General features: G+C 50.2%; 1 protein-coding gene across 5 annotated transcripts in view; it reads right to left on the reverse strand.

Moving 5' to 3' along the window:
• Positions 1-1,844: 1,844 nt before the first annotated feature.
• Positions 1,845-27,829, reverse strand: part of SHLD2 (shieldin complex subunit 2) — a 44,025-nt gene continuing 18,040 nt past the window's right edge. For all 5 annotated transcript variants that reach the window (XM_061565392.1, XM_061565394.1, XM_061565395.1 and 2 more), the window contains 7 exons: positions 23,503-23,610; positions 21,157-21,354; positions 12,761-12,916; positions 11,442-11,645; positions 6,930-7,212; positions 3,600-3,715; positions 1,845-2,759 (listed from right to left, as the gene is read on the reverse strand). In XM_061565392.1, coding sequence (XP_061421376.1) covers positions 2,581-2,759; positions 3,600-3,715; positions 6,930-7,212; positions 11,442-11,645; positions 12,761-12,916; positions 21,157-21,354; positions 23,503-23,610 — 1,244 coding nt within the window. In that variant the 3' untranslated portion in view covers positions 1,845-2,580. The remainder of the gene's footprint in view (positions 2,760-3,599; positions 3,716-6,929; positions 7,213-11,441; positions 11,646-12,760; positions 12,917-21,156; positions 21,355-23,502; positions 23,611-27,829) is intronic.

Below are 27,829 nucleotides of genomic sequence, written 5' to 3' on the forward strand. Positions count from 1 at the left end.
CACACAACGGAGATTATCAGAAATTAATTTAGCACCTTCGCACGGACCAGCTCATCTTTCGTGCCTCGGAGACTCTGAGCGAGATGAGAGAGAGAGAAAAACAGTTATAACACGGCACGCAACCAACTTCAATGTGTCGCAGAGACAGCGCGTGACTAACGAGGCCGCGGTCTGGGGGAAGCGGTCGGAAGCAGCGCGTCACTCGCACCATGAACCCCGGCGACCTGGGTTCCCATCCCAGTCACGATGTGAACATATCGGCTGCAAGCGATCTATTGAGCCGACCTCCTAGCAATGCCCGTGCCAAACCCGCACAAGATCGCCGTGGTCAACGATGGGCCGAACAGCCCCCATGACCAAAAAGGAAATGCGGAGGCCTTCATCCGGCGGAGGATTGACAAAGGGCCGTATGCTAGCACTGGTGAAGCCACACAAGGCGGACAAGTTAGCTCAGTCCACAGAAGCCGATAATTTGCTGTCCACGGTTAACGAAGAGGAGACCACCCAGAGATCGGTACTCTGGACACAAAGCACGAGGAAGACCAATGGCATTGCATACAAGAGTTGCGAAGCGTTGAGAAGCTCATCGTACTGGGGCCACGATCCTTGAAGAACAGTGGTTGACGATGTCCCATCCAGACGCTCTGGGCATCCTGCGCACAGACCAAGTATGCGATGGATGTCGATAACAAAGACAAAGATCCTCCCCCATGTAGTCTTTAACAGACTGTTGGGGCAAGTGCTGTTCACGAGCACATATGCAGGCCTGCACGGCACACGAGGGGGTGGGTGGCCAGTACCACGCCCGACCGCTTTTGTCTCCCCAGTGGCGATGTTTACACACCGCACCAGGTACTCATTTGAGGCTGAGTCGACCGAAGATTATAATTGTCGCCGGTGTTGGCCGTGAGCCGGAATCAAACTCAAGTTTCCAGGTCATAGCGCAGTGCACTAACCGCCACCGCTCCCCATCCAGACAATCTCTGATGATGTCACGCACACACACGCACGCACACGGACACACGCGAGATTTCTATCAATTGTAATCGGCGCGCTCTACATCGCGTGGGCCGCGTTTGGGGTGGGGGGGAGCATGCAGCAGCTTGGTCTGCATTGCAGCGGGGAGGATTGGTAAACATCATTCTTGTCAGCTGCCCCCCTCCCCTCCGAATACTGACAGTCCCTTGCCCCCCGCCAGCCATTCATGCTGTTGACTCCCTGCCCCTGTTCAAGTTGAGGCTCGAGAGAGGCCTTTTATGTCCTGTGACAGACCGCCTCTCAGTGCTGCCAGTGAAGAATTAAACAGTGTGTGGCCTGGACTCCGATTAGCACGGTCGGCTACGTACGGTGCAAGAAAAGTTCAACACGCATGCATACGTACTCACTTCACATCGACACGCATCTGTTAACATGAAAATTGCCATGCGTCTGCGTGACGTCTGGGGGGGGGGGGGGCTTTTGGAGGGGGGGGGGAGTGGGGGACGATCAATGGACATCCGCGTCCGAGTCGCTACCGCACTCCCCGCTCGTTGTCGGCGCTCGCATCGACCGGCGGATAAACCCTCTTGTGTCACAGCGTCAACGAGGCCCTCGAGTGGTCGGAAACATCCCCCCTGCCCCCACACTTCCCCTCTGGCCACAGCCGCTAAAGGCCTCTCCAACAACCGTGGCAGCCCCCGCGGCACGACGCTCCGCCGACGCAGACTGCGGGCCGCCGCTGTTTAGCGAAACTCTTTGGTTGACGGCTGATCGCGTGGAAGTATTGGCGCGCTCGTTTTCGGCGCAGCTTCTTTTTTGACAATAATTTATATATCCAGGAGAGAAACACAAGGACGCTTTTTTTCACGAGGGTCCTGCCACATTGGGTTTCTTTTTATTTCAAGGATGTTATCGGCCAATTAACGATGAGCGTTTGTTAAACACATGGGTGGAAACCGGAGCACCCTTTGAACACCCACACGTGGGGGGGGGGGGGGGGGGGGTAACGCACTATCCATCGTACAGATGGAAACAGATGGAGATCAGTTCCACACTCGCTGTGCCGCCTTCTCCTTGGCGAGCCAGGAGAAGGCACCTCCTCGACGCCCACAGGAAGGGAGCTTCACAAGCAATCTGTGGCGGTCCACCAACCCTCGCTGCGGCCCCCACAGTGCTGGGTTGCAGGCAGCCAGCCACGTGCAGCAGAGCCAACGTGGTGCAGGATTGAGTCATCATTAATTCATTCGTCATTTGCATGCTAATTCATACGTTGTGGCTGTTCGGGCCGAGAACGCTCGGGGTTCATTTGAGGGTCCTGGCAATTACAAGACGTGAAGGCCACGTGCTTAAATAAAAAAAATTTCGTAAAATGTCACTTTGGATATTAAGAAATAGCCTCATTTTCAAGATGTTAAAATTTAATTCGCAATGGTGATAATCTTCACCCTAGAGAATGTCCTGGCCTAAACTCATCCGTGGCCCTTTTGAACAAAGTCTCCATTTTTATCTTTTCGATCCTCGACATCGTCCCGCGATGAAAGATTCCCACGAGAGAGAGACGGGAAGTCTTCGGCAGCGGTGCCCTGCTGTGGCTGGAGGAGCTCACGGCTGGAGGAGCGTGGTGTCGAGCGAGAGCTGCAGCAGCGTGAGGGAGCGACGTGTTGCCACGTCGTTCTCATCGCACTCGGACAGCGACGCCAGCAGCAGCCGGAAGCGCTCGGTGCCGCGAACCAGCGCCGAGCAGAGGTCAGCCACGAGGTCAGAGAACGTCAACCCGTAGCCTAAATGCAGAGCACGCAAGCACGCTTACAAGCATGCAGGCATATGCATGCACAAATACAATTATCCCCCCGTAAAGCCTCAACAGTCCTTTGAGGCAAGTGCTGTTAGCGAGAAGCACTTATGAAGGTCGGCACGACACACGACGGGGTGAGTGGCCAACACCACAAGCGACCGCCTTTGTTTCCCCACTGGTAATATTTACACTCTGCAACAGGTACTCATTTAAGGCTGGGTCGACCTAAGGTAGGTTCAGGACCACTTCAGATAATCGTTGCTGGTGTTGGCCGTGAGTGTAAATTGAGCTCGGGTCGCTGGGTTCATAGCGCAGCACGCTTCCCGCGACGCCACTGCTCCCCACACACATGAATACATGTACACACACACACGTGTACACACAAACTATTGCACGCATACCTACACACAAGTACACACACACACCTACACACTTATTGTATGCTCCAAAGGGTGTCGTCCAGTACTCACTTGCAGTCTAGAGGTGGAAATTCCCACATTTCCTTTCGGGGAACCAGTCTAATCATAATATCCCTAGAGCTCAACTTTAATCATTATGACCAGGCAGGAATAAAAAAAAATTACCTTTCAGCGTTTGTGCATCATCATTATCATCATCAGCCGTGATTCATCCACTGCTGGATGAAGGCCTCGAAGAGCCTTCGGCCATCTCTCACGGTTTCACCAAGCTCCCTTCCGACCTTTCCAAAAACCAAGACGCTGCTGCCTTAAATGCCCGAAAGAGGACGGGCCATTTCGGGGAATGTTGGGATGAAAAACCGGGCACCTGGGAAAGCCCGTCCACCGCCCCCCCCCCCCCCGAGCACCTGCAGGTCTGTGCAGCCAGCTGGGGGGGATGTTGAGAAGCAGCTTTTCCACGGTACGAGGGGACACACGCACCTCCACGCGCTCCACTCCGTCGGTCACGCACAGCACCGCCGGCCTGTCGAGGGCGACATGAGGGGTTACAGCTTGAACGCGCAGCACCGCGCGGTTGTCTTTGGGGGAGGGGGGTTCGTTGGCAGGGTCATTGCCGTTCTGGGCTCAGGTATTTAAGACCCTTCTAAGGTTTACGAATGGACCCCATGCACGTGCTGTATTCTTCTCCCTTGTCTCCGAGATTATAGCTCAGAAGCTCCAGTGCTGAGATTGGGCCTAAATACAAAAACCTATCTTTTTTTGAGAATGGCCTTAAATTATGAATTTAATCACTTTCTCTCTCGTCACTTTCTCTCATCACTTCACTTCCCTTTCTCTCTCAGTCGATGCAGTAGTCGTGTAGAGTTTCAAATGCGATTCGCGGGTAGCACCGGGAGATCGAATCGGATCGAGCTGGTCACCCCTGGATGGAAAGTCCTGGACTTCTAGGCATTCAAGGAGAGAGACGGAGTGAGCAATGTTTTGGTAAAACAATGTTTCCCCCACTATTCGTATAGCCTTAGCAGACTGTTGGGGCAAGTGCTGTTAGCGAGCGCCTATGAAGGCCGGTACGGCACACGAGGGGGGTGGGTGGCCAACACCACGCCCGGCCGAATTTGTCTCCCTGGCATCGACGTTTTTACACATCGCTCCAGGTACTCATTTCAGGCTGAGTCAACCTAGGGGACGCCAAGGACCGGTTCAGATAATCGTCAGTGGTGTTGGCCGTGAGCGGGAATGGAAACGCGGGGTCGCTGGGTTCATAGCGCAGCGTCCTAATCGCTACGCTGCTACCGCTCCCCACACACATACAAAAGACAAAGATCCCCCGTATAGCCTGAACAGACTGTAGGGGCAAGTGCTGTTAGCGAGCACCTATGAAGGCCGGAACGGTACACGAGGGGGTGGGTGGCCAGCACCACGCCCGACCGCCTTTGTCTCCCTAGTGGCGATGTTTACACACCGCACCAGGTACTCATTTAAGGCTGAGTCGACCTAGGGGAGGCCCAGGACCGGTTCAGATAATCGTCACTGGTGTTAGCCGTGAGCGGGAATCGAACCCGGGTCGCCAGGTTCATAGCGCAGCGCGCTAACCGCTACACTACCGCTCCCCATACACACACGTACACACGCACATACACGTACGCACGCGCTCAAGCGTCGCTTGAGCAACGGAGCCACCGAGTTGGGTACGGCTCATCTCCCGTTACCGCGCGGAATCACCGCGCGAGATAAACGATGGCCTTTCGTGACATAAGCAGTAATGACGCAGAAATGAGAAACAGATGGCAAGTAATTAGGTTAACATCGACGGAGGTTTCGAATGACAGCGGAATGGAACGGGAAAACGAGACGGGGTAAAGGCTTGGATTGTAAAGGCAGCTCTGACCACGTGGTGTATGTTTTTGATTGTTATTATTTACAATTTCACTGACGACTGTCGGAAGGGCCAGGTTCTTCTAATCACATCAGCGTCACCCCACTGGATTCCCCGCCTGGGAGAACTGAACGATGAAAGCCGTGAGATGACGGCGCCACCTCGTGGCGACTGCCCAACCCTGATGTCTGTGCGGAGCGCATGTTGCTTGTTTATTTATTTCGAACTTCTTTCGCACCGTCCGTAGCCAACCGTGCTAATCGAAGGTGCGGGGGAAGGACAACAAACCAAACACAAAATCCAGTTAAAAAGAAATTAGTTTTCAATCTGACCGAACCAGGGTCAGATTGAAAACTAAACCCCAGTGTAGACCCTTGGGAAGTTGTGATGTGACAGATTTGTCCAGCGCTTATTGTGGCAAGGTGAAAAGTCCCGACCCACAGACGTCCGTGCTGTCAACTCCCTGCCCATGTTGAAGCCCACTCTCAAGACCTTTAGTCTTTTCTCTCAGCAAAAAACGAATGGGACTGTGTCCGTACAGCATATTGAGATACGGTGGCATTTGGACAATGTATACATCCACGTTGTAATTGTATTGCGAGGTCGGTGGACTGATTATACGGAGCCATTTAAAGTGTAGGTGGCAACGATGGCTGAGGTTCGAGTTTAAATTTGTTTAACTCGGTGAGAACTCAAAACGACCAGCATAGTCTCATTTGCAAGAATAACCTGGGGGGCATTAGTATGCTAGGATATGTTGATGATTGCTGGGGGTGTATGGTCCCAATCGAGTAATCTGCTGGGTGCAATTGTAGAATTCGACCAATTTGGATTCGTGACTGCCAGCACGGTGGACTCGCGAATGACGTCAGGGGAGGCTTAGGGTTCGCTCTGTGAAGCAGACGGTGGGGCGCGGTTTTATCGCCACGCTAATAACACCTGCGGCAAATAACCCCGGAACTGTGAGCCTCTGCGACAAGTGGGGGAGGCGCTCGCTACCCGCTGAGCCGCCGCAGCCGCCTTAACGATTGGCGGTGGGAAACGCGACAGCTTGTGCAAACGGCGCACCAGGCAGACTGCCTTGGCTGGCGATCGTATCGCCGATTACGATCGCTCGGAAATACAGCACTATGTTGCGTTACCGAAAACTATTCACGATTAACTCAATATCTACGTTACCCACTTTCTATACCACTAGATTATACTATTTTTTTTACCCGGTGAGGCCCAGTGAGGTGTATATAGAGCTCTTTTCCAGAAGCGACCTGGCCACAAATGATAGGCTCAACGAAGTGGCTTATCATGTGGATATTTATACCAGCCAAATACTCTAAACGCGACTACACGTGGATTTTTCGGGATTGAACCCACGATCTCCTGTATACCAAGTGAGGAAATTAACATCTCGCCACCGCTGCGTCAATGTATCTATCGCACGTTGACCGTTCCTCTCCACGTAACCTCTGGTGTTCACGAGTAGAATGGGCAAATGGTAACCGATCAACTACGCAAATGCACTCCATCGACACAAACGGCTAACGTTTTGGTGGTGCGGTCTGACCGAGTGCCATTAGGGCATAGCGCATACCAATCCCTAGCAGACTCGACCACGGCAGTATTCCATTCATTAACCACGAAGGGATGATTGGTTGAGTACTAAAATGAGTACCACTCTATGAGCAGTCCAGTCGTCATCCAACGGAAACTGGCTTCTGCCACAAACGTGCGGAATTTGCTCGGCTTTTGCTCGAACGCTTTCACTAACGCGGCTTTTCCACCCGTCGAAGCGCAACGGACAAAAACCGTTTCGCCCCGACCGCATGCCTCCCCCCGAACGTCGCCGTTGGGTTTTCCCACGCACGGGTAGAAGAGGCGCGTCGCCCGCGGCGCGCAGGGCAGGCACGGCGCCACGACGCCGCGGGCGTCCTCCCGCAGCTCGCGCCCGCATCCCGCGCAGCCCCGCAGCAGCAGGCCCGGCAGCGCCGTAGCCACGGCGACGAGCGGCGTCGTCGCGTCGACGCGGAGAGCGCGGGGGCCGCCGTCTCGCGGCCGCTCCGCCTGACCCTCGGGCTGCCGTCCGCGTGGCGGGCGGTCGGTGCGGAGGAAGAGCAGGGACGCGACGCGCGCCGTCACCTCCACGCGGCCTGGGACACGGCAAACGACGGCGACAGCGCAGGGTCACCGAGCCGCAACGTCCTTGCATGGGAGCTAGATTCGAACGCCGCCGCAAGTTGTTTTTCTCCCCGCTGCTTGGGATGTCAGCGTCACGTTGTTGTGAGATTGTGCGGGGGGAGGGGAGGTGGGGGGTGGTGGGATTTCATTTGGAAAAGTTCACCAGAAGGCAACGTGTTGGATTATAATTCTGAGGTTATTTTCAGCAGTGTGCTATCAAATTGAGATGAAGCATCGTTTTTGCCCGCTCCACCACAGTGTTCCTCGGACAGTAATCAAACCAAAACGTGACAATTATCAGAGCTGGAAGAAGCCAAATTAAGAAAAAGGCCCAATTTAAATTAATGTTTTATCGTGCGTAATTGTTGCCCAGGCTGAGACCATTAAATCTCTCTAAATTGCGACCTTGCTATAATTCCGGGAGGCTGAACCACGCCAGATTTAAACCCAGGATCCCAGCCGTGTCGGCTCAGTGCCCTGGTGCGACATATTCACTTGCCGAGCCACACAGCATCAGAAACTTTATTCATACTGGAGGAATCCGATTAGCTACAAAGCTCGTTTTCACAGATGTTCACGTCCAATGGCAACTTTTTAGTTTCTGAGCGCAAACTCACATCACCGCCGCTCCTGGCCTCGGGGAGCCACAATCACCAATGTCACGAGAGTCACGCTACTGCCGGGCGGGGCGGGAGCAGCACGTGTGCCACCACCCGGCCCGCTGACCAAACAGCGGAGAGGACCCTTCACCGCCGCCCATCCCGGAGGCGTCCGTTCCTCGCTGGTTCGATGAAGATAATCCTCCCACGCGCGGGGCCGGCGGAGAGAGCAAAGGCAACTCGATGGGGATTAGAAACCAAAGCGTCTCCGGTCCCAAGAGAGGGTCCCAATAATCAGAGGAAGCCACGGGGCTGCATCCAGGAATCTGCAAGTTACTCCAAGGTTGGCGCGTAAGGTGCACGCCGTGAGCCCGATTTAGTTTCGCAAACCTTGGCGCGAGCGTGAAATAACGGGGTTACGTAAAACAAATATTATTGCCGCCTCGTACGCTCATGCACAAACAGGAGAGAGGGCGTGCGCACACGCAACCAGCCCGGCTAGGGCAGCCTCCCCAGCGCCGGTGGCAGATTTCCTGCCATTGTGGACGCGAGCGGCGGCCTCTCCTGACCTGCGCCACTCCGCAACTATCGCCTTGGCAAGCTGCTGGGTGGTGGGTCGTCTCTGATTCTCACGGCTTTCTTCCCTACGCTCTCATTCCGTTGTGCGTAATATTAATCAGAAAGGTAAAGGCGCCGCCCTGTAACTGCTAACTCACACCACTGCTGGCGGAAGCCCCCCCCCCACCCCGCCACCTCCTAGAGAGAGCTCAACAGAGCTCCTCTTATGAGACTAATTGGCCTACTCTTCCACGTTGGACATATGTAGACTTTGGTAAAGGTGGGAGAACCCACACTTCACTCAACCGCACACAAACCTGCTGGTCAACTAAACTGCGGTGAACCAATGTATACTGCTGGTTGGAACTTGAGTGGTGGTAACATTTTAAAAACGACGCACCCACCACACACCACACCTTCCATCGCAGTCCAGAATTTATGGAATCTCATAAGGAGCAGTATTGAGTTGAATTCATTTTAACAATTCATTTGAAATCTCCGGAGAGAGTCGAGCAGCTGTTCACAATTTAAATGCCTGGGTGCCTCTGTCTAGGATTCCATACACATGCTGAACTCACCCCCCACACACACGCACACGTGTGGACACAGACACAAAATGACAAAGATCCCCCCCCCCCGTATAGCCTTAACAAATTGTTGGGGCAAGTGCTGGTCGCGGGCACCTATTAAGGCCGGCACTGCACACAAGGGGGTGGGTGGCCAGCACCATGCCCGACCGCCTTTGTCTCTCCAGTGGCGATGTTTATAAACACTGCAGTGGCAATGTTAATACACACATGCGTGCACACACACACATGCGTGCACACACACATACACGTGCACACACAAAGACACACACACATGCACCACTGGGTTCGAGCTGTTTTGTAAAGTGACTATTTATGAAGGGAATGTTTCGGATTGGATCTTAAGCCACAAAGGGAGAGTAATAATATAATTGGTGGCTTTGCAGGAAAACACTTAAGACCTAAGATATAGAGTGAATTGTTAAGTCTGACAAAAGACCAAAAATAAGCCACAAAAGACATGCAATGCCATCCGGCTTCCCTTCCAAAGAACTAACTAAACACATATGAAATATTATTTTACTTTTCAACGCAGGTTTAGCAAAGGACCCGTGTGGCCTCCAGTGTAAATTACTTTCAGGCCAGCATCAAGAAAACTGTATTTTAAATACCAATCATCAACCTGTATTTCTCCACTCACTGGCATCACGATGACCAGGCATACAATGATTCACATCCGTGGTAATGAGATAAATCGTCACAATCAGTTCGATGCATAAATTAACACTCCTTTAATTGACGGAAAACATCTTGATATATAGGGGACTGCAGAGCTTGGGCAATTGCTGGTGCCGGCTCACCGCTCGTTTGTTGCCTACCGGCTTGTCCGGTTCCTCGGCGATTGTGAGATCCACTTTGCGAGCGAGGTTTGAGAGGTCGAGACTCTACTTCTCTGCATCTCTACGCTCTATGACGAAGGGCCAGTGCCTGAAACGTCACCTATTAGTATACATAGATGATCTCTACGTAATAATGTGCTTGTTTCCCTGTGTCTGTGACGCACCGGGATGACCTCACGCGAGATTGGGGTGAGGGGGAGGGGTTGATAACGTCATGAGATGCTGGAGTGTTCAGGAGAGGAGTATCGACGTCACGCGACACTTGGGTGAGAAGGTGATGACATCATGCGACGCGGAGAGAGCGAACGGGGGTTGTGACATCACGCGACACTGGGAAGGTGAGGGACAGGTGTGAAGACATCACGAGACACTGGGGAGGTGAGGGACAGGTGTGATGACGTCATACGAAACTGGGGAGGTGAGGGACAGGTGTGATGACGTCAAGAGACACTGGGCAGGTGAGGAGAGGGGTGATAACGTCATATGAGAGACACTGGGGAGGTGCGGGACAGGTGTGATGACGTCAAGCGACACTGTGGAGGTGAGGAGAGGGGTGATGACATCAAGAGACATGGGAGTGGTGAGGAGAGGAGGGGTGGGTTATGATCTCACACAACACTGGTGGGGTGAAGGAGATGGAGTGATGACCAGCCAAACCCTGTGTCCAGGTGGGGGGGGGGAAGGGGTGGGTGCCTAAACAGAAAGAGACGGCGCCTAGAGAACATGGGGCTGGTCCGAAGAAGGAAAGGTGCGGAGCCGAAAGAGGATGAGACGGCCTCACCAGGTAGGGGTGGGGCCTAAGAATTAAGGGGGCAGTTCATGAAGAGGAATCGGGTGGGGCATCAAGTGGAAGGAGGTGAGGCCTAAAAAGAAAGGGCCGACAGAGATTGAACTTCCCCGATAATTTCAGGTCATCGACACGTAGAATCAAATACGTGCAGCGGTCAGCGTACGTCTAGTGCCACAGATGCGGCCACAGCAGGCCGGCTAGTTTGATGATTATTAAATTCCACCCGCATTGTGGTTGTCTACGATGCTGGAGATCTGACAGCAACACTTCCCCCCACTCCGACTCGCTCGTCTGTAGAACAGTGAGCGTTGTGCATGGTGCCAATGATTTTAGCTTTTACTCCCCCACCACCTCGGAGTTTGCGGTGTCTCTCTCCTTGTGGTAGCGTGGATTTTTCTCCAGATCCTCCAGTTTCCCTCCACATGTAATAAAATGTGTTGAGTATTTGGCTGATATAAATGTCTCCATGATAGGCCACTTCGTTGGGCTATCATTTGTGGCCAGGTTGCTTCTGAAAAAGAAATTCATACCTCAGTGGGCTTTACCTGATAAGATACAAATTTCGTTTAATTTGTATATTTTTCAGCGATTTGTTTACCTTTGCTAGACTTTGCACTCATATCTTGTTTTTGTATTGTTTATTGTTGGAACGTTCTTACTTGCCCTGACTGGACATCTGTGAAAAAGAGCTTTATAGCTCATCGGATTCCTCCGGTATAAATATTCTGATTCACTCGCTCGTCTGTAGAAGAGCGAGCATTGTGCACGATGCCAAATTATTTTAGCTTTCACTCCCCCGCCGCCGTCTCCGCCCCCTGGCCAGCCTACCTGTGATGTGAGCGGCGAGCAGGCTGGCCAGGCTGGAGGGCCGGGCGACGGCTCCCTCGGGCACGAGGTCGGCGCAGAGGGCAGCTCTGGGGTCGTCGGGGAACAGGCGCTCGCACGACGAGAGCGGCGTGCTCCACAGCTCCGTCTCCGTGGCGACTGCCGGGTCCTTGCGCACCACCAAGTAGTGGAAGGCCCAGATGGTGTCTGTAGAATTAATTTAATAATAAAAAGTATTACATTATTAACATTTCATACCATTCGGATGAGCCTACGCACTTTAAAATTAACTTGCCCTGAGGGCTCTAAGAGAAACGAATTCCCTCATCTTGGCTATGTCGTGGTCTATCTCGTTCATCGCTACCGAACGTGGCGATGGAACCAGTGCTACCACTAGAGGGCGCGCGTCGCCCTGAGGAGGGGCCTTTCTCCTTTGTCGAGGGGACGACGACGTTAAGCTCAGCGGACAACTCAATAATCAAAGCCGCAGCCATTTATACAAACGTACGTCACATCAGACATGTCTGGGTATTGGCTGTGAAAATGCGGAAAGACAGTTCACATCTTCTCCCAAGCACTTGTCCCACTACGAGTGGAGGCCACTTCTGAGTCCTCTCCATATTCTCTGATCCATCGCCATCTCCAAAGAAAAATTATTTATAATAACTTGATAGGCACCGTGGCTCCCACAAGGCCATGCGGGAGGGCGTGTGGCACAGTTTGGCGCCGGCTTTCAGAGTGCAGTCGTGTCGCTGCAGTTCTCTGCGGCAAGTCCAATGTCTTTAAAAACAGTGGCGTCACGCCACTCGAAATAAAACGAACGCTGAACCGCTTGTTTGTTTCCAAGAATAAGCGGTGAACGGGATGCACCCTGCAGCTTGCAGACGTCCCGGAACGGGTTAAGTTCAAATTAAATCCCAACCCCAAGCAATCAGCGTGTTTAGGCGACACAATAAAACTCCAGGCTCGACGTAAGGGGGAACTAAGCCTGCATGCTATAAGATTTCCACGTGATAAGCCACTTTGCTGAGCTGTCGTTTTTGGCCAGGTCACTCGGTGGACTTTACCTGGTAAAATAAAAGATAGTTTAATTTTAGTTTCCTTATTTGTCGTGATTTGCTTACCTTTCCTATACTCTGGACTCCTATCGTTGTTTTGTTTTGTTCTTTGTTGTTACTTTCTGACGCCATGCCCCCTACTGGACATCTGTGAAAAAGGAGCTTCACAGCTCATTGGATTTCTCCAGGATAAATAAACATTCTGATTCTGACTATTCATCGGGAGGGGGGGGGGGAGAACGCGATCGTGGTACTAAGTTTCACCAAGGGGCGCTCTGCGGATGTGTCCGGCCCACGACGCGGCCTGCCCCGTCAGCCGGAGGGTGTACTCCACCCTGGAGGTCTGTTGGAGCCTCGCGGTGGCCACCAGTCGCTCCGTGCCGGCCTGCGCTCTTCCGTTCAGCGTGTACGGGTCCCACTCTGCGGGAGAGAGGGAGGCGGGGGAGGAGGGGGTAGGAAACGAGAAACATTTGCTACTTTGATGACTCATTTCCTCTGAACCGTATTGTCTGAGCAGCGTATCACTGCAGCTGTTGGATGCAACATTTCTAATCCACCTTCTGTTCCTCACATCGCTCAACTCTGAAATTCCCTCCAGTCACCCATAATAAAGGGTGTTTTGGGTTAGGTCGTGTAAATATAAATCGTTAAATCCACCACTGCCCGAAACAGCCAATTAGTAAGTTTTGCCACGTCAACGAGACCGAATCTAGAGGACGTCTTCACAATTCTGGATGCCGCCCGATGATGTTGGTTGTTGTGATCACCAGCGAAACGTCGTACTCGAATTGTAAATGTTGTGGGTTTACTCTCTAACATCGGTGTGCTAAACTAGTATCAAATTGGCACGTTTTATTTACATGGTAAACCTCACTAATTGACTGTGTTGGGTGGTGGCGGGTGTAACAAAACATTTATATTTAAGCGATATAACCTCAAAATATCTTTATTATGGATAATATTGGTCGCGAAAGCCTACGTGTTAAACTCCCTCCAATTACCTCATTAACCCTGCAGATCTGGTGCCCAAGTACAGAAAATGCACGTAAACTCCAGCGATTGTCATATGATCCGAAACGGCTTAGGTCAAAACGTGAAGCATTTGCGAGCATCCTGGCCAGATTGCAACGCTGAGCGTGCGGTGGCAGAGGGATCACGTCATCATTCCCACCTCACAAATCAGCTGCCAGGAAGACAACCCCCATGCAACATGGCCACTGCGTAGTCCCCATGCAACATGGCCACCATCACATCATCACTCCCTGTGCTGCAGCCAGTCTGTGGTGAGTAAAGTATATTTGTATTACTTATGATATTAGTTATTAATGTAATTAATATTATTAACGTTTGCATGTTTCTCTCCCCGTGGTCGCGTAGATTTTTCTCCGGGTCCTCCGGTTTCCCCCCCCCCCCCCCACATTTTAGAATCAACGTGTGTTTAGATTATTTGGCTGCAAAATATTTTCACCTGCGAAGCCACTTCGTTGAGCTATCATTTGTGGCCAGGTCGCTTCTGAAAAAGATCTATAGAGCTCAGTGGGCCTTAGCTGGAAAAAAAATATGTAAAATAATAAAAAAGAGGGGAAGTCACCCCAAAAGATTACGATAAAGAGTCCCTGTATAGCATTAACGGACTGTTGGGGCAAGTGCTGTTAGCGAGCACCTATGAAGGCCGGAACGGCACACAAGGGGGTGGGTAGTCGGCACCACGCCTGACCAGGTTTGTCTCCTCAGTACCAATGTTTTTATACACCGCACCAGATACTCATTTGAGGCCGAGTCAACCTAGGGGAGGCCCAAGACCAGTTCAGATAATCGTGACTGTTGTTGGCCATGAGCAGGAATCAAACTCGGGTCTCGAGGTTCGTAGCGTGGTATGCCAACCGCTGCACTGCCGCTCCTCATGGAAATCAGCTCCGCACGGTGCCACACACACGCGAGGCTGGCCACTACTGAGCCATCAAATCGAACGGAAGAATCTTGACACTGCCGGCGACAGCTCGATCGGCAGGATGCACTTCCCAGCCTCCGTCCTGTTTACCCGCGCGTGGCGCTTGTAACTCAGCAGCCGAGCCACAATCGTTCTCTCTCTCTCTCTCTCCCAGCAACTCACAATGGTGGCTAAAAATACCGCCGAGTTAAACTCGGCTTGCCCAATGCAGTTGCGGAACTTGGAAATAAATACAAACTCAAGAACACTATCCTTCTGCTTATTTGACAGAAAAAATAACGACCTTTCTGTACAGTGTATAGCAGGCCCGGACTGGCCATAGGGCAGTCCACATGGAAAATGCCCAGTGGGCCGGTCCATTCCGAGGGCCGGTGGGCCAGTCTGTGTGAGAAAATTGCAACTGTGATCACAGTAAAATAAAAAATACTTGGAATTAAAATATTGTATTACATCTGTGTATGCTGCATTGCTTATTTACACGCTCAGTTGGCATTAATTCACCATATTCGGCAGCCCCAAAGATTCTCCCTCACCAGCCCATTTGTGTTTTTGGACCCAGACAAAATAGGCCAATGAGATCGCATTGCAATTTGGGCTCGGTGTGTTTACAAATGGCTGGGCAGATTTTTTCGTCCCAGTCCGTCACTGATATACGGCACCTCTGTTAATCCTGTACTGAATGAAAGCCTAAGGCCTCCCCGTGCCTCGTTCATCATGAGGGGCTGTTTGATCATACACGTCCACGCTGATCAGTGCAGGTCAATACATTGGGGGGCAAGGGTTGGGCTCAGGACTGGTTTTGGACATTACAAACCACGTGGCCAGGAATTGAACTCGGGCTGCTGGGTTCAGAGTACAACCGCATTCGCCACCACACAACCGCTCCACTGCCCATGACATTTTCAGAAAACTGCGATTAAAATGTGATGCGCAGTGAGAGCACGTGACAGCTTCGCCGTGGGTGGGCAAAAAAACACACACGAAACAAAAAAAGAATGGGGCGCGAGAATTGATAAAAAAATATATAAAACTACAGATCCTGCTCACTGAATCTGATTGCGAACACAATTTACAGCGAGCCTTTTCACAATACGCCGCCGTCTTCAAGGTTATGAACAGAACAGGATTTATCACGCGCTAAACATCGCTTTTTTTTACGTACTGCTTAAAATTCCGAATGTGTAACGGTGGCCTTGCATGGGAATGCTACGGCGCAATAAATCACACGCTCATTACTCTGCGACGGTTTTCTCATCATTTTGCACCCTCCCAGCAATTACCGCCGCAGATCACGCGGCTATTTTTTGCGTTCCCTCCCCCTCTGCAGACGCCAAAATGCTCGCTGCCGCCAGAGCACACACCGCAGACACTGTACGCCTTGCGAGTGGAAAGCCGTTTTGTAAATCGAGTGCTGAATGAGGATGGCTCCGCACGCCCGTGCGGGTAGTGGGAGATATTTGATCGTACTTCACCACGCCGGTCAATTGGGGTTGGCGAAGGCAGGATTCTTTTGACGCACTGTCCTCTGCTGCCCAAACTGTAACACAGCCCCGCAAGAATCAGAATATAGATTTATTACTGGATGAATCCGATGAGCTATAAAGCTCTTTTTCACAGATGCCCAGTAGGGGCGGGTAAGAACGTGATAACAAACAACACAAAAACACGATAGGAGTGCAAAGTACAGGAAAAGCAAATAAAACTAAACCAATCCCATCCTTCCAGGCAAAGCACATTGAGATATTAACACCTTTGACAAACTACTTGTGCATGATGGGTCACGCACCGATCAAACAACTATCCAGTTTCAGGCCTGCTTTAGCTTCCGAGATCTGATGAGACTGGGCGAAATCCGGGTGATGTGGTCAGATTCTAGATACACCCAACGTATTTCGCTGTGTGTATCCCGTGCGTCAACTTGCGCGTGTGTGGGGGAACGTTTTCTCGAGTGGCAAGCGTACACAAAGCCAGCAACGCGAGCTCGATTCCCTGGCCACAGATAACACGAGCGGCAAGCGGTATCCGAATACGGTCCTGGACCTCGCCTAGGTCAGCTCGGCATTAAATTGCAACCCTAAAACAGTCCTGCAGAGACAAAGGTGGCACGGCTCGCGTAGCGATCGCCCCATCACCTCCGTGTGCCTCACGCTGGCCTTAATAGTCGCTCGCTGATGGCCCTTGTCACAATACATCAGGCGATGAAGTCTTTTGTCTTTTTTCACGTTTGCAATTAAAATGTGCTTGCAATCATTTTGAGAACAGAGCGCCACGCTTGAGCACTAATTGTACTATGGTGGTCGTGTCACAAGAGGAAGACAGCTATTTATGGCACTTCCCCAAGTCGCAAAGCCTCTCCGTTGTGTGGGAATGTCCACAGAAGGCATTACAAATTATCCCCTTCTCAGCCAACGCTAGATGGCGATCTTTCCCACGAATAGCGATTCAATCTATTTAAAGTATTCTTGGTTCTTTCGGTAAAGTCACGTAGAAGGGAAATAATAAAATAATAAAAATAAAACAATAAAATAAAATTCTCACGACGTTTCGGCCACAACACAAGCAGCCGTCCTCAAGCAGCCGTCCTGAGAATTTTATTTTATGTTTTATTTTTATTATTTTCCTTCTATGTGACTTTACCAAAAGAACCAAGAATATGAATCCCTGCAGTCACAAAAGCTTTAAATCGAAATCTATTTAAAGTAATTCCTCCGATTTAAGTCTTCCCCCCTTTTACGCTGTTTCGCAAATACGTCGTAACTTTATCACTAACACCGCGACCCGACTTTCGTCGCCTCAATCCCCACTCTCACGTCACTGACAGCATCGTCCGTCCTTTCTCGTATCCGTCGCCTCAGTCTTCGCCTCTACCTACCCTGTACGCGAACTACTTTGTATCGTACGTACAGAACTGTACCGTGCTGTAGATTACAAGATATTATTTACGAACGGTATTTTGGAGATTCGGAAAAATTTCTTTGATTTACGTCGTTGCGATATTCGTTGCACCTTTCAGGAACGTATTTCTGGTGTAAACAGGGGTATGACTAGATTTGAAGCTTTCGTGACTGCAAGGATTCATACTCTTAGGTTTTTCGGTAAAGTCACGTAGGTAAAAAAATAATAATAGAATTGAAAAAATTATAGAAATAAAATAATAAATCACGACGTTTCGGAGGCAACACAAGTCTCCGTCATCAGGTGGGGCCGTCAGCTAGATTTACTGTCTCAAGTGAGGCAAAATTCCAAGAGTCAAGCTCTTAAATACAAGTTAAGGGGGGGAGGGGCTTATCTGAATGTGGTAGCCAGGGAATGGAACGTGGGGGGGTAGGCGGGGCTACAAGCGAACAATCGGTGATCGTCGACCTGTGCAAGAGAACAATCGTTGTACCTCGACCTAAACAGGTGTGGCTGAAAATCCAGATACAAAAAAGCAGTACTGTTAAACGCTGGGATGTCAACACTCGGTAAAGTAGAAAAGATGGTACAAATATGTGTAGTTTAAACTTTTTTACATGGTTAATAACATCTTTCCAATGATTACTCAGTTTGTACCCATCATCACGGTTGAAGCTATGTCTGTGTTTGTATATCTGAATGGCTTCGTGTACAAACCTTTGATGGTAGTCAGGAGGTTAGCAGAGCACCTTGGTCTCGGAAAAGACAATCTCATGGGAACCCACAGCGTTGTAGCAATGATCGGCAACGGCGGAAGACTCAATTTTTGCCGTGTTTCAGATCTGACATGTGCTCGCGGACATGACGTTTCGTTTCCCCAATGTAACAAACACCACAGCTGCAACTCAGTTTATAGACTCCAGGGTACTGAAAGTCAGGAATGACATCCTTCACAGATGGAATTAAGTCACGGATTTTATGTACTGTACTGAATCAGACTTGGATCTTATGTTTGTTTAAAATTTTGGAGATCTTTTTGGTCACGCCTGCTATGTATGGCAACGTGATAGTTTTGATCGGAGTTTCAAGTGGCTGTTTCTGTATGGTGGGAGAAACAGCTTGGCGGATGGTGCGGTCAGAGTATCCATTCATCCTGAGGGCCCGATGTACATGTCTTAATTCACTGGCCAGGTGGTGTTGGTCAGAAATGCCATGAGCTCTGTGGTATAGTGTTTTTTGATGAGATAATTCTGAGACGGGTGGTGGTGGGAATCAGGTTTCAAGTAGGAATCTGTGTGGGTGGCTTTCCTGTAGACAGAATGTCCCAAGCATCCATCAGATCTCCTCTCAAACAGAATATCCAAGAATGGTAGTTTGCCATCTTTCTCCACTTCCATGGTGAATCTGATGGATGGGTGTCTGGAATTGATGTGGTCCAGGAAGTGGTTCAATGCTGGGAGGCCATGTGGCCAAATGACGAAAGTGTCATCCACATATCTCTTCCACAGGGAAGGACGCAGGGTGGACGTCTGATTGGCATCTGATTCAAACTTTTCCATGAACACATTGGCTATTACTGGTGACAAGGGGGAGCCCATAGGGGTACCCTCATTCTGTTTGTAGAAGGTGCCATTCCAGGTAAAATAAGTGTTGGTGAGGCAATGCCTAACCAGCACAGGTACATCCGAATTCAATCCATGTTGGACCAAGTCTTCAATTATTGTTAGGATGTCAGGTACTGGGACTTTGGTAAACAGAGAGACCACATCAAAACTGACGAGGATATCATCAGGAGATAGTACCATGTCCTTGACCATAGAGACCAATTGGGTTGAGTTCAGTACTGCTGAAGAGGTCTTGCCAGTGAAGGGAAGCAGAGTATCTGATAGAAAAAGGGCTAGTTTGTACGTAGGAGAGTTGATCGTGGACACGATGGGCCGTAGTGGGGTGCCTTCTTTATGGATCTTGGGAAGACCATAGAATCTGGGAGGTCTAGCAGCCGAGGGTTAACAGTACTGCTTTTTGTATCTGGATTTTCAGCCAACACCTGTTTAGGTCGAGGTACATCGATTGTTCTCTTGTGCAGGTTGACGATCACCGATTGTTCACTTGTAGCCCCGCCCACCCCCCCACGTTCCATTCCCTGGCTACCACATTCAGATAAGCCCCCCCCCCCCCTAACTTGTATTTAAGAGCTTGACTCTTGGAATTTTGCCTCACTTGAGACAGTAAATCTAGCTGTGACGGCCCCACCTGATGACAGAGACTTGTGTTGCCTCCGAAACGTCGTGATTTATTATTTTATTTCTATTATTTTTTTTTAATATTATTTATTTTTTACCTACGTGACTTTATCGAAAAACCTAAGAGTATGACTGTATATGGCGAGATGTTAACTACCTCAGCTATTATACAGAAGGCCGTGGGTTTGATCCCGACCCTGATTACTTGTATGAGGCAAAAATATCTGTTTGTGTGTAACGCGTGTGACGTCACTCCACATGCCGCACCCGCCCCCCCCCTGTTATTAATATTCGTGAGCGGGTGGATTTTTACACTCACGCAGAAGAAGTTCGAGCGGAAATATTTTTTTTTGCAATTTCGCTTTAAGTTTGACGTTTCTTTATTGAAAATGAACCTAATAAATAATTCCACGCAGCAACAAAGTGGATTTGGTGTCTTTATTTATTTCTTCAGCACTTGAGGCAATAGGTAAGTCTTATTTATGCTTCTAGATTATGGTAAAAATAGACATTTCTCGGTGATTTTCCAGATATTGTATATAATTCCAATTTATTTCAACCCCAGCGACTGAAAGCAGTGAATTTGAACAAATTGAAGGTCAGTTTTATAAAGTGCTACAGTAACATGAAGTGAGGTGTTTTATGACGTAGTTTTGTGCAAGAATCACTGCCATTAATACAGTACTCCAGTGAACTGCAGTGAACTGTTTTATGACATACTTATGTGCAAGATTCACTGCCATTAAATTTACACAAGATACTATTATACTCTGCTCAATTGTTTCGTAAATATTACAGCTTCCGTCCTAGGACGGGCAAACAAGCTAGTGCCTATATATTTGGAGTTTGCATGTTTTGCCGATTGTCGCGTGAATTTTTATCCAGCTCCTCCAGTTTTTCCCTCCACATTTACAAACGTGCGTTTCGAGTATTTGGCTGCAAAACATGTCCACATCACAAGCCACTTTGTTGAGCTATCATTTGTGGCCAGGTCACATTTGAAAAAGAGCTGAATTAGATTCAAATATCCCGGATGAAAAACCACAGTGGGGAAAATGTCTCTTGAATGGTCAATTCAATTCTTGCGCATGATGGCATTGTGTTCAGGAGCTAAATTCTCAAGTTGAGGTCGGCGAGCAACGATGAGTGGGCCCTCAGCAAAGTGCCTGTTGTTTTGTTGTGTCTCCTCCAGTGAATAAGTGCAGACTGCAGTGGTGTACGAGATGGCCCACAGTTTTGTGTTGCATGGCCGCAATCACACTGCTGTGGATTGTCTTCCATGAAGAAAACACGGAGACCATCAACTCTGCACATTTCAGAAATTGGTTTCATTGCAGGCAATTGGAACCAGAATTAAAACATAACACCTCAATGTCGTTTTCTGGAAGTCTCCAACACAACCATTGTAAGCCCTCTCAGCCAAAGTGCCAACTACTCTCATATAAAATATATTCCCAGAGTGTCTACCCGTTTCTTAATATTACCCCCATGGCAATGCGGAATCTACCACCGCTCACCCCACTGTTCAAGAGGCAGAGACGGTGACCTCGACCTTGACCCGATGACCTCACCTGTGCGCGTGACGACGCCGGTAACCCGGCCGACGCAATGGAGGATGGAGTCGGGCTCGGAGGTGCGCGGGTCGCGGTAGCGCACGCTCGACGTGTGAGCCAGGCCCGGGCGAGGCCCCACCACTCCCAGGTGCGGGTGGCGCTCCGACAGGTAGCGCAGCAGGGCGTCCAACTTGCGCACGTCCACCACCTCCCGCCCTGCCGCTCGTAGCGAGACCGACGCAACGTGGGCGTGCGTGTTAACGGGACGTTAGCGGTACGTTAGCCGGACGTTAGCCGGACGTTAACGGGATGTTAACGGGACGTAAGCGGTACGTTAGCCGGACGTTAGCCGGACGTTAACGGGATGTTAGTGGGATGTTAACGGGACGTTAGCGGTATGTTAGCCGGACGTTAGCCGGACGTTAACGGGATGTTAGTGGGATGTTAACGGGACGTAAGCGGTACGTTAGCCGGACGTTAACGGGATGTTAGTGGGATGTTAACGGGACGTAAGCGGTACATTAGCCGGACGTTAGCCGGACGTTAACGGGATGTTAGTGGGATGTTAACGGGACGTAAGCGGGACGTTAACGTGATGTTAGCGGGATGTTAACGGGACCTTAGCAGGACGCGCCACGCAGTGCCGTGGGCCCCGTCGGTAGGAAAGAAATTGTGGACCCTTTTCAAACCCCCTTTCTTCATTTAAAAAACTATTAAACTATTTAAATATTTTATTTTATTTTGCCAGGAAAAGCCTACAGACCTATTTGGCAGGACCCATGCAAATACAACCACGTAATTTGGATAAAATTCTCAGGAAATCATCAACTACATGAAATGTAACGCAACACAATTTGTCGGATTGTACACAACACTGCCGCTATATTTATTTTTGTTGTTATAATATATCTTCCTTAATTTTGGAGCTTTCGTGACTGCAGGAATTATTCTTTGGTTTTTTCGGTAAAGTCACGTATAAAGATAAAATCATATTTAATTTATTATTTTATCTTTATACGTGACTTTACCGAAAAAACCAAAGAATAATAAATCTTTTCACATCAAACATTCGTCACTTCCCCCATCTCATCTGCAGGCAGGGATCTGGGTTCAGTCTCGCGGCTGAGCCGCAAAAGAGCCTGAGCAATAAACCGCGCGTTAGCGACACCCGACGAACTCGGTCGCTCGCGTCACTGCCCAGCGCATTATCAAATCTGAGCGCGCGTGAAATCGGTTCTTCCAATGAGCTAAACAGCTCTCTTTCAGAAGTGACCTGGCCACAAATGATAGCCCAACGAAATTTAGAGCAGCCAGATACTCTAAACACGTGATGCTGATTCAAAATGTGGAGGGGGAAAAACCGGAGAACCCGGAGAAAAATCCACGCGACCACGGGGAGAGAGACACGCAAACTCCAAGTATACAGCAGGTGTCAGGGACGGGATCGAATCCACGACCTTCTGCATACCAGGCGAGGTAGTTAACATCTCACCACCGGGGCATTGCCCAGCACATGGGCTCCTCGGGCCCATGGGCCCAGCCCGTGCAGTTGCACCACCTGCATACTCGATAGCAATGAAACTGGCATCGCACTGCGGGTTAAACAAAACATAATTCGTCGTCTCTACCGCAAGGAACACCTTAGCATCACCATGGTGAGTAACCATGGTGATGCAGGGTAAAAGCTAATGTACAACAAGAAGGCACAGGGGCAACACAGGTGGTGTATCTTGCCAGTCATCTTATTCGGTTACCCATAAGATGTGGGTCGGTTCTGTGACCTGCTGTCAGTGAGTCTTCCACACTTCAAGTAGCCCAAAAGTGCACCAAGCCTGGCAAAAGCGCTGCGGTCACGTCACGATCACTTATTGGTGAATAATTTATGTTGCTATTGTGTGCCTGGGTGCCTGTGTGTCTACATGCCTATGCGTGTATATCTGTGTGTGTATTCGTTTTCCTGTGTCTGTGTTTCGATGCGAGTACCCTATTGTGTGTGTGCCTGTATGCGTGCAATATGGGGAGCAAGTGTAGCGGCTAGTGCACTGCGCGATTAACCCATCGGCCCGAGTTCCATTCCCGCTCACGAACCAATACCAGTAACGATTATCAGAACCGGTACTAGGTCTCTCCTAGGTCGCCTCAACCTCAAATGAGTATCTGGTGCAGTGTGTAAACATCAGCACTGGGGAAACAAAGGCGGTCACGATCGTGGTGCTGGCCACCCACCCCCTCCTATGCCGTGCCGGCCTTCATAGGTGCTACTCACAAACAGCACTTGCCCCAACAGTCTGTCAAGGCTACACGGTGGGACCTTTGTCTTGTGTGTGTCGCACCAGCGAATGTGTGCGAGTGTGCGCCGCTCACAGTGGGAGGCTTGCACCAGTGGCCACAGGCCGAGCTTGAGCATACGGCTCGCTGGGCTCAGCTGCAGTACCTCCTCCTGCCTCCACGTGTCCATATGGGGGCAAACGTCTGGGGGGGGGGGGGTAGTGGGCAGGCGAAAACGAGAGGGGGGGGGGCGACGGAAGGGACATTTATGCAAAAAATTAACCGATATTTTTTTTTATTTTACCATGTAAGGCCCACTGATCGAAATAGCTCTTTTTCAGAAGTGACCTGGGCCACGAATGACAGTTCAACGAAATGACTTATCATGTGTAACTTTATAGCAGCCAAATACTCTAAACGCATTTTTCTAAATGTGGAGGGTGAAACCAGAGGACCCAGAGAAAAATCCACGCAACCACAGGGAGAGAGACACGCTAACTCCAAATATACAGGCTTCAGGGTCGGGATCGAACCCACAACCTCCTGCAGACCAGGCGAAGGAGTTAACATCTCCCCACTGTGGCACAAAGAACCTGCAACTTGGCCGGGTTTGAAAGTTTTACAACGCATTTAGGTAATAACGATGCAGCTATAAAAGAATTCACTATCGGGTCTGGCTAATGCTTTGGCAAAAACCGGTACGGCAATACCCCCATTTACGTCTCCCCCTTTTACGTGGTCTCGCAAATACGTCGTCACTTTGTTATCAATACCGTTGCCCGATTTGCTTCGCCTCAAACCCACAAGCATTACCTCCGGTTCGCACGGTTGGCTACGTACGGTGCGAAAGAAGTCCAACAAACAAACTGTAAATATAAAAAAGAAACTTGCAGTATGTGTGCTGACTTTTGGGCTACCCTGGAAATATATAATCTATATATCAACGCACTTGTCAACAACAGTGCCTTCAAAAAAGCAATATATAATTGGTGACATTTCAGGCAATGGCCCCGCTTGATAGCACAACATGAAGTTGGGTCATTTCCTGAAACGTCGCCGACTATATATTCTTTCCTCTTAATGAGTGCGTTGAGTTTTTGTTGTTGGTAATTGTGCTTCTGCCCCACTGCCAACGCAGCAGCAGCAGCATCACCAAATTATACGTTTAAATATATCCACATTTGCGCACCTGTGTTCATGAGCGTTAATGCGCGTTCTCAACGTGCTGAGTGCACATGCAGCCTCGGACGTCTCAAGCCAGAAGCCGACGTGAGAATGTCGCTCGTGAACAGCAGAGGGTGCCAGTTTCTCTCTGCAGCTCATCAATAGCACTGCCATCACTGTCACCACCACTAAAACCACCGCCACCACCACCATCACGGTCACAACCCTCCAGCACCGTGGGCCCCGCTGCGGTTGCCCCACCTGCACACTCAAAATCTGCGCCACTATTACCACCATCACAACCTCCACAACTACCACCCTGTTAACTCCTCCTACTTCTACCAAAAGACAAAGATCCCCCGTTTAGCCTTAACAGACTTGGGGAAAGTGCTGTGAGCGAGCACCTATGAAGGCCGGCATGGTACACGAGCGGGTGGGTGGTCAACACCACGCCCGACCGCCTTTGTCTCCCAAGTGGCGATGTTTACATACCACATCAGGTCTTCATTTGTGGCTGAGTCGACCTTGGGGAGCCCAGGACCGGTTCAGGTAATGATCACTGGTGTTAGCCGTGAACAGGAATCGAACTCGGGTCGCAGGGTTCGTAATGCAGCGTACTAACCGCTGCACTGCTCCCCACTACTACTACCATCACCACGATTACAACCTCTGCCATCGCCACACTCACAATAACCACAACCACTATTATCTCCACAACCACGACGTTCTTCACGAACACCACAAACATTACCACCACCACTACTATCACCATCACCTCCACATTTACCACCCTGCTGAAGCACAACACCATGGGGGTTGTGCCAGACAAGGTGCACTTTGAGCCCACAAGAGTGTGGAAGGCCAGCTGGCCTTCACTCAATCATGTTAACACACACACACGTGCAAAGACTAATGCAAATACACGTGCAAAGACTAATGCAAATACCCGCCATTCGTCACATAGTGACGGTGATGTCACCAAAGTGCCTGTGCCAGGCCAAGTGCACTTTGAGGCCACGTGAAGTGTCGAAGGCGCGCTGACAGGATATCATGCGACAGACCCAGGTGCCATGGCTTGGCTGATGACTGGCAGATGCACCAGCTGTACCCCCTACTATGCTAACTTGGTGCATTTTTGCCCCCAGTGCTCCACTCGTTGTTGTGAGCGTCGCTCCTCTTCCCTCCGTTGTTGTTGGAGGGCAATGCCCAGTAGCGTCCTTCACGAGACTCCTCCATAAAGGCCGATCTTGACACCACTGGTGCCAGTCTTCGGCAAGTCCACTGGGCTCCACCTCCTTCCATACCACATTAGTCCATCTTCTCTCCAACCCATGTCGTGCCCGTTTATCCCCCTCTATCCGGCTACACAGAAGCTGCTTGGGCATGTGGTGGTTGGGCATGCGAACAACATGACCTAGCCAATGCAGCCTTGCCTGCCGGAGGAGCTAACTGGGGGGAATGTGTTCAGATCTTTCAAGGATTTGTGAGCTCCTCACACAATCAAGCCTGGTATAAACCCAGGATGCATAGCAGGCAGGCCAAAGACACACGCTCACACCCAATAACGCGTGTACACACACACAAAGATCCCCCGTATAGCCTTAACAGACTGTAGGGGCAAGTGCTGTTAGCGAGCACCTATGAAGGCCGGAACGGTACACGAGGGGGTGGGTGGCCAGCACCACGCCCGACCGCCTTTGTCTCCCCAGTGGCGATGTTTACACACCGCACCAGGTACTCATTTAAGGCTGAGTCGACCTAGGGGAGGCCCAGGACCGGTTCAGATAATCGTCACTGGTGTTAGCCGTGAGCGGGAATCGAACCCGGGTCGCCAGGTTCATAGCGCAGCGCGCTAACCGCTACACTACCGCTCCCCCACACACACACACACACACCTTGTCAAACACTCACGTGCAAGTATGCACGCACACACAAGCACGGCCACTCACTTGAACGCATACACACTCTTACACGTGTTCGCACACGTGTATACGCGTGTAAGTGTGCACGTGCGCTCACACACACACACTCACTTGCACGCGCACACACACGTGCAAGTGTGCGCGCAGGAAACACACGACTGCAGGCCGCGTGTTATTGTTGGGGTGGAAAGCCGTCTATTCCGCCCGCAACACCGCCCTGCGCTTTCCGGAACGGAGACATTCAATTTAATTTTATCGCTGCCGTGCTAGTGAGCAGCGGCAGCCGTTGCAGCAGCAGCAGCAGCGGCGGCGGTACAACCCTTCCTTCCTACACACGCGCACGGACGGGCGGGCACCCGTGCCCCACCACAACCACCACCGCCGTGACTCACTCGGCGTTGTTTGTTCGTTGAAACCTTCTCGTGCATTGTTTTTTTTACGTAACTTTTCTTACGCAACCCTTGGGATAAGTGTTTATTAATAACCACTCCTTTTTGTTTTTAAATAGATATTAAGTCATGCTCGAAAAACAAGGCAGGCTGGCACGCAGGGCATGGGGTTATACTGACACAGCTGGTGGGCAGGGCAGGTGGTTACACTGGCACAGTGATCAGTTTCAAACATATTCCGTCGCTGTAAATACAAAACGAGAATTTTACCGGTACGGAATTTAATCTCCGCAAGAAAACACGCCCGTTGCGTAATATAATTAACTTGCTGAGCCTCGGATTTTCATTACGTTCGCTGGCTAAACGGATTTGGATGTGGATTACACTTGGATGGGCGACCGATTTGCCAATGCAGGTCCTGGCAGAGTAATGGATGCACTATATTAGGTAGAGTTCAGAAATCAACGCGGCAATATTCTCGGGCGGGTACCGTGCCGTATAAAGTAAAAGATTAAAATAAATATTTAAATACAATTTTTATTATGGTGCCCAAATTGATAATACAATCTGCATAATTCTGTAAAAACAATATTATATGGCACCCAATTCATATGCTTGAACGCAGGCCTCCCCATGCCAATGTGGGGAGTCGTGTGAGTTGCATGACCATACTTCACCACGCTGGTCCGTACTGGTCGGCGAAGCGGTGCTATTCTCATCACAATACGGAAACGTTTTTTGGGCTGGGCAGATTTCTCCCAAAAGGCTACATTACAAATTACAACTAAATAGCTTCTCTCTTACGGAGCTGGACATTCCATTAAATCCACGCCCAAAAGAAAGCACATGCGTGTAGAAAGAGCTAATCTTGTGGCCACCGTACGGAACAAGAGTTACTGCACTACATTGTCAGGGGTCGGTGTTACTCAACGCAGAAATATGCCGTGC

The sequence above is a fragment of the Lethenteron reissneri genome, chromosome 34, assembly GCF_015708825.2.
Source record: "Lethenteron reissneri isolate LAM-NWPU_2019-01 chromosome 34, ASM1570882v1, whole genome shotgun sequence".
Lineage (NCBI taxonomy): Eukaryota > Metazoa > Chordata > Hyperoartia > Petromyzontiformes > Petromyzontidae > Lethenteron > Lethenteron reissneri.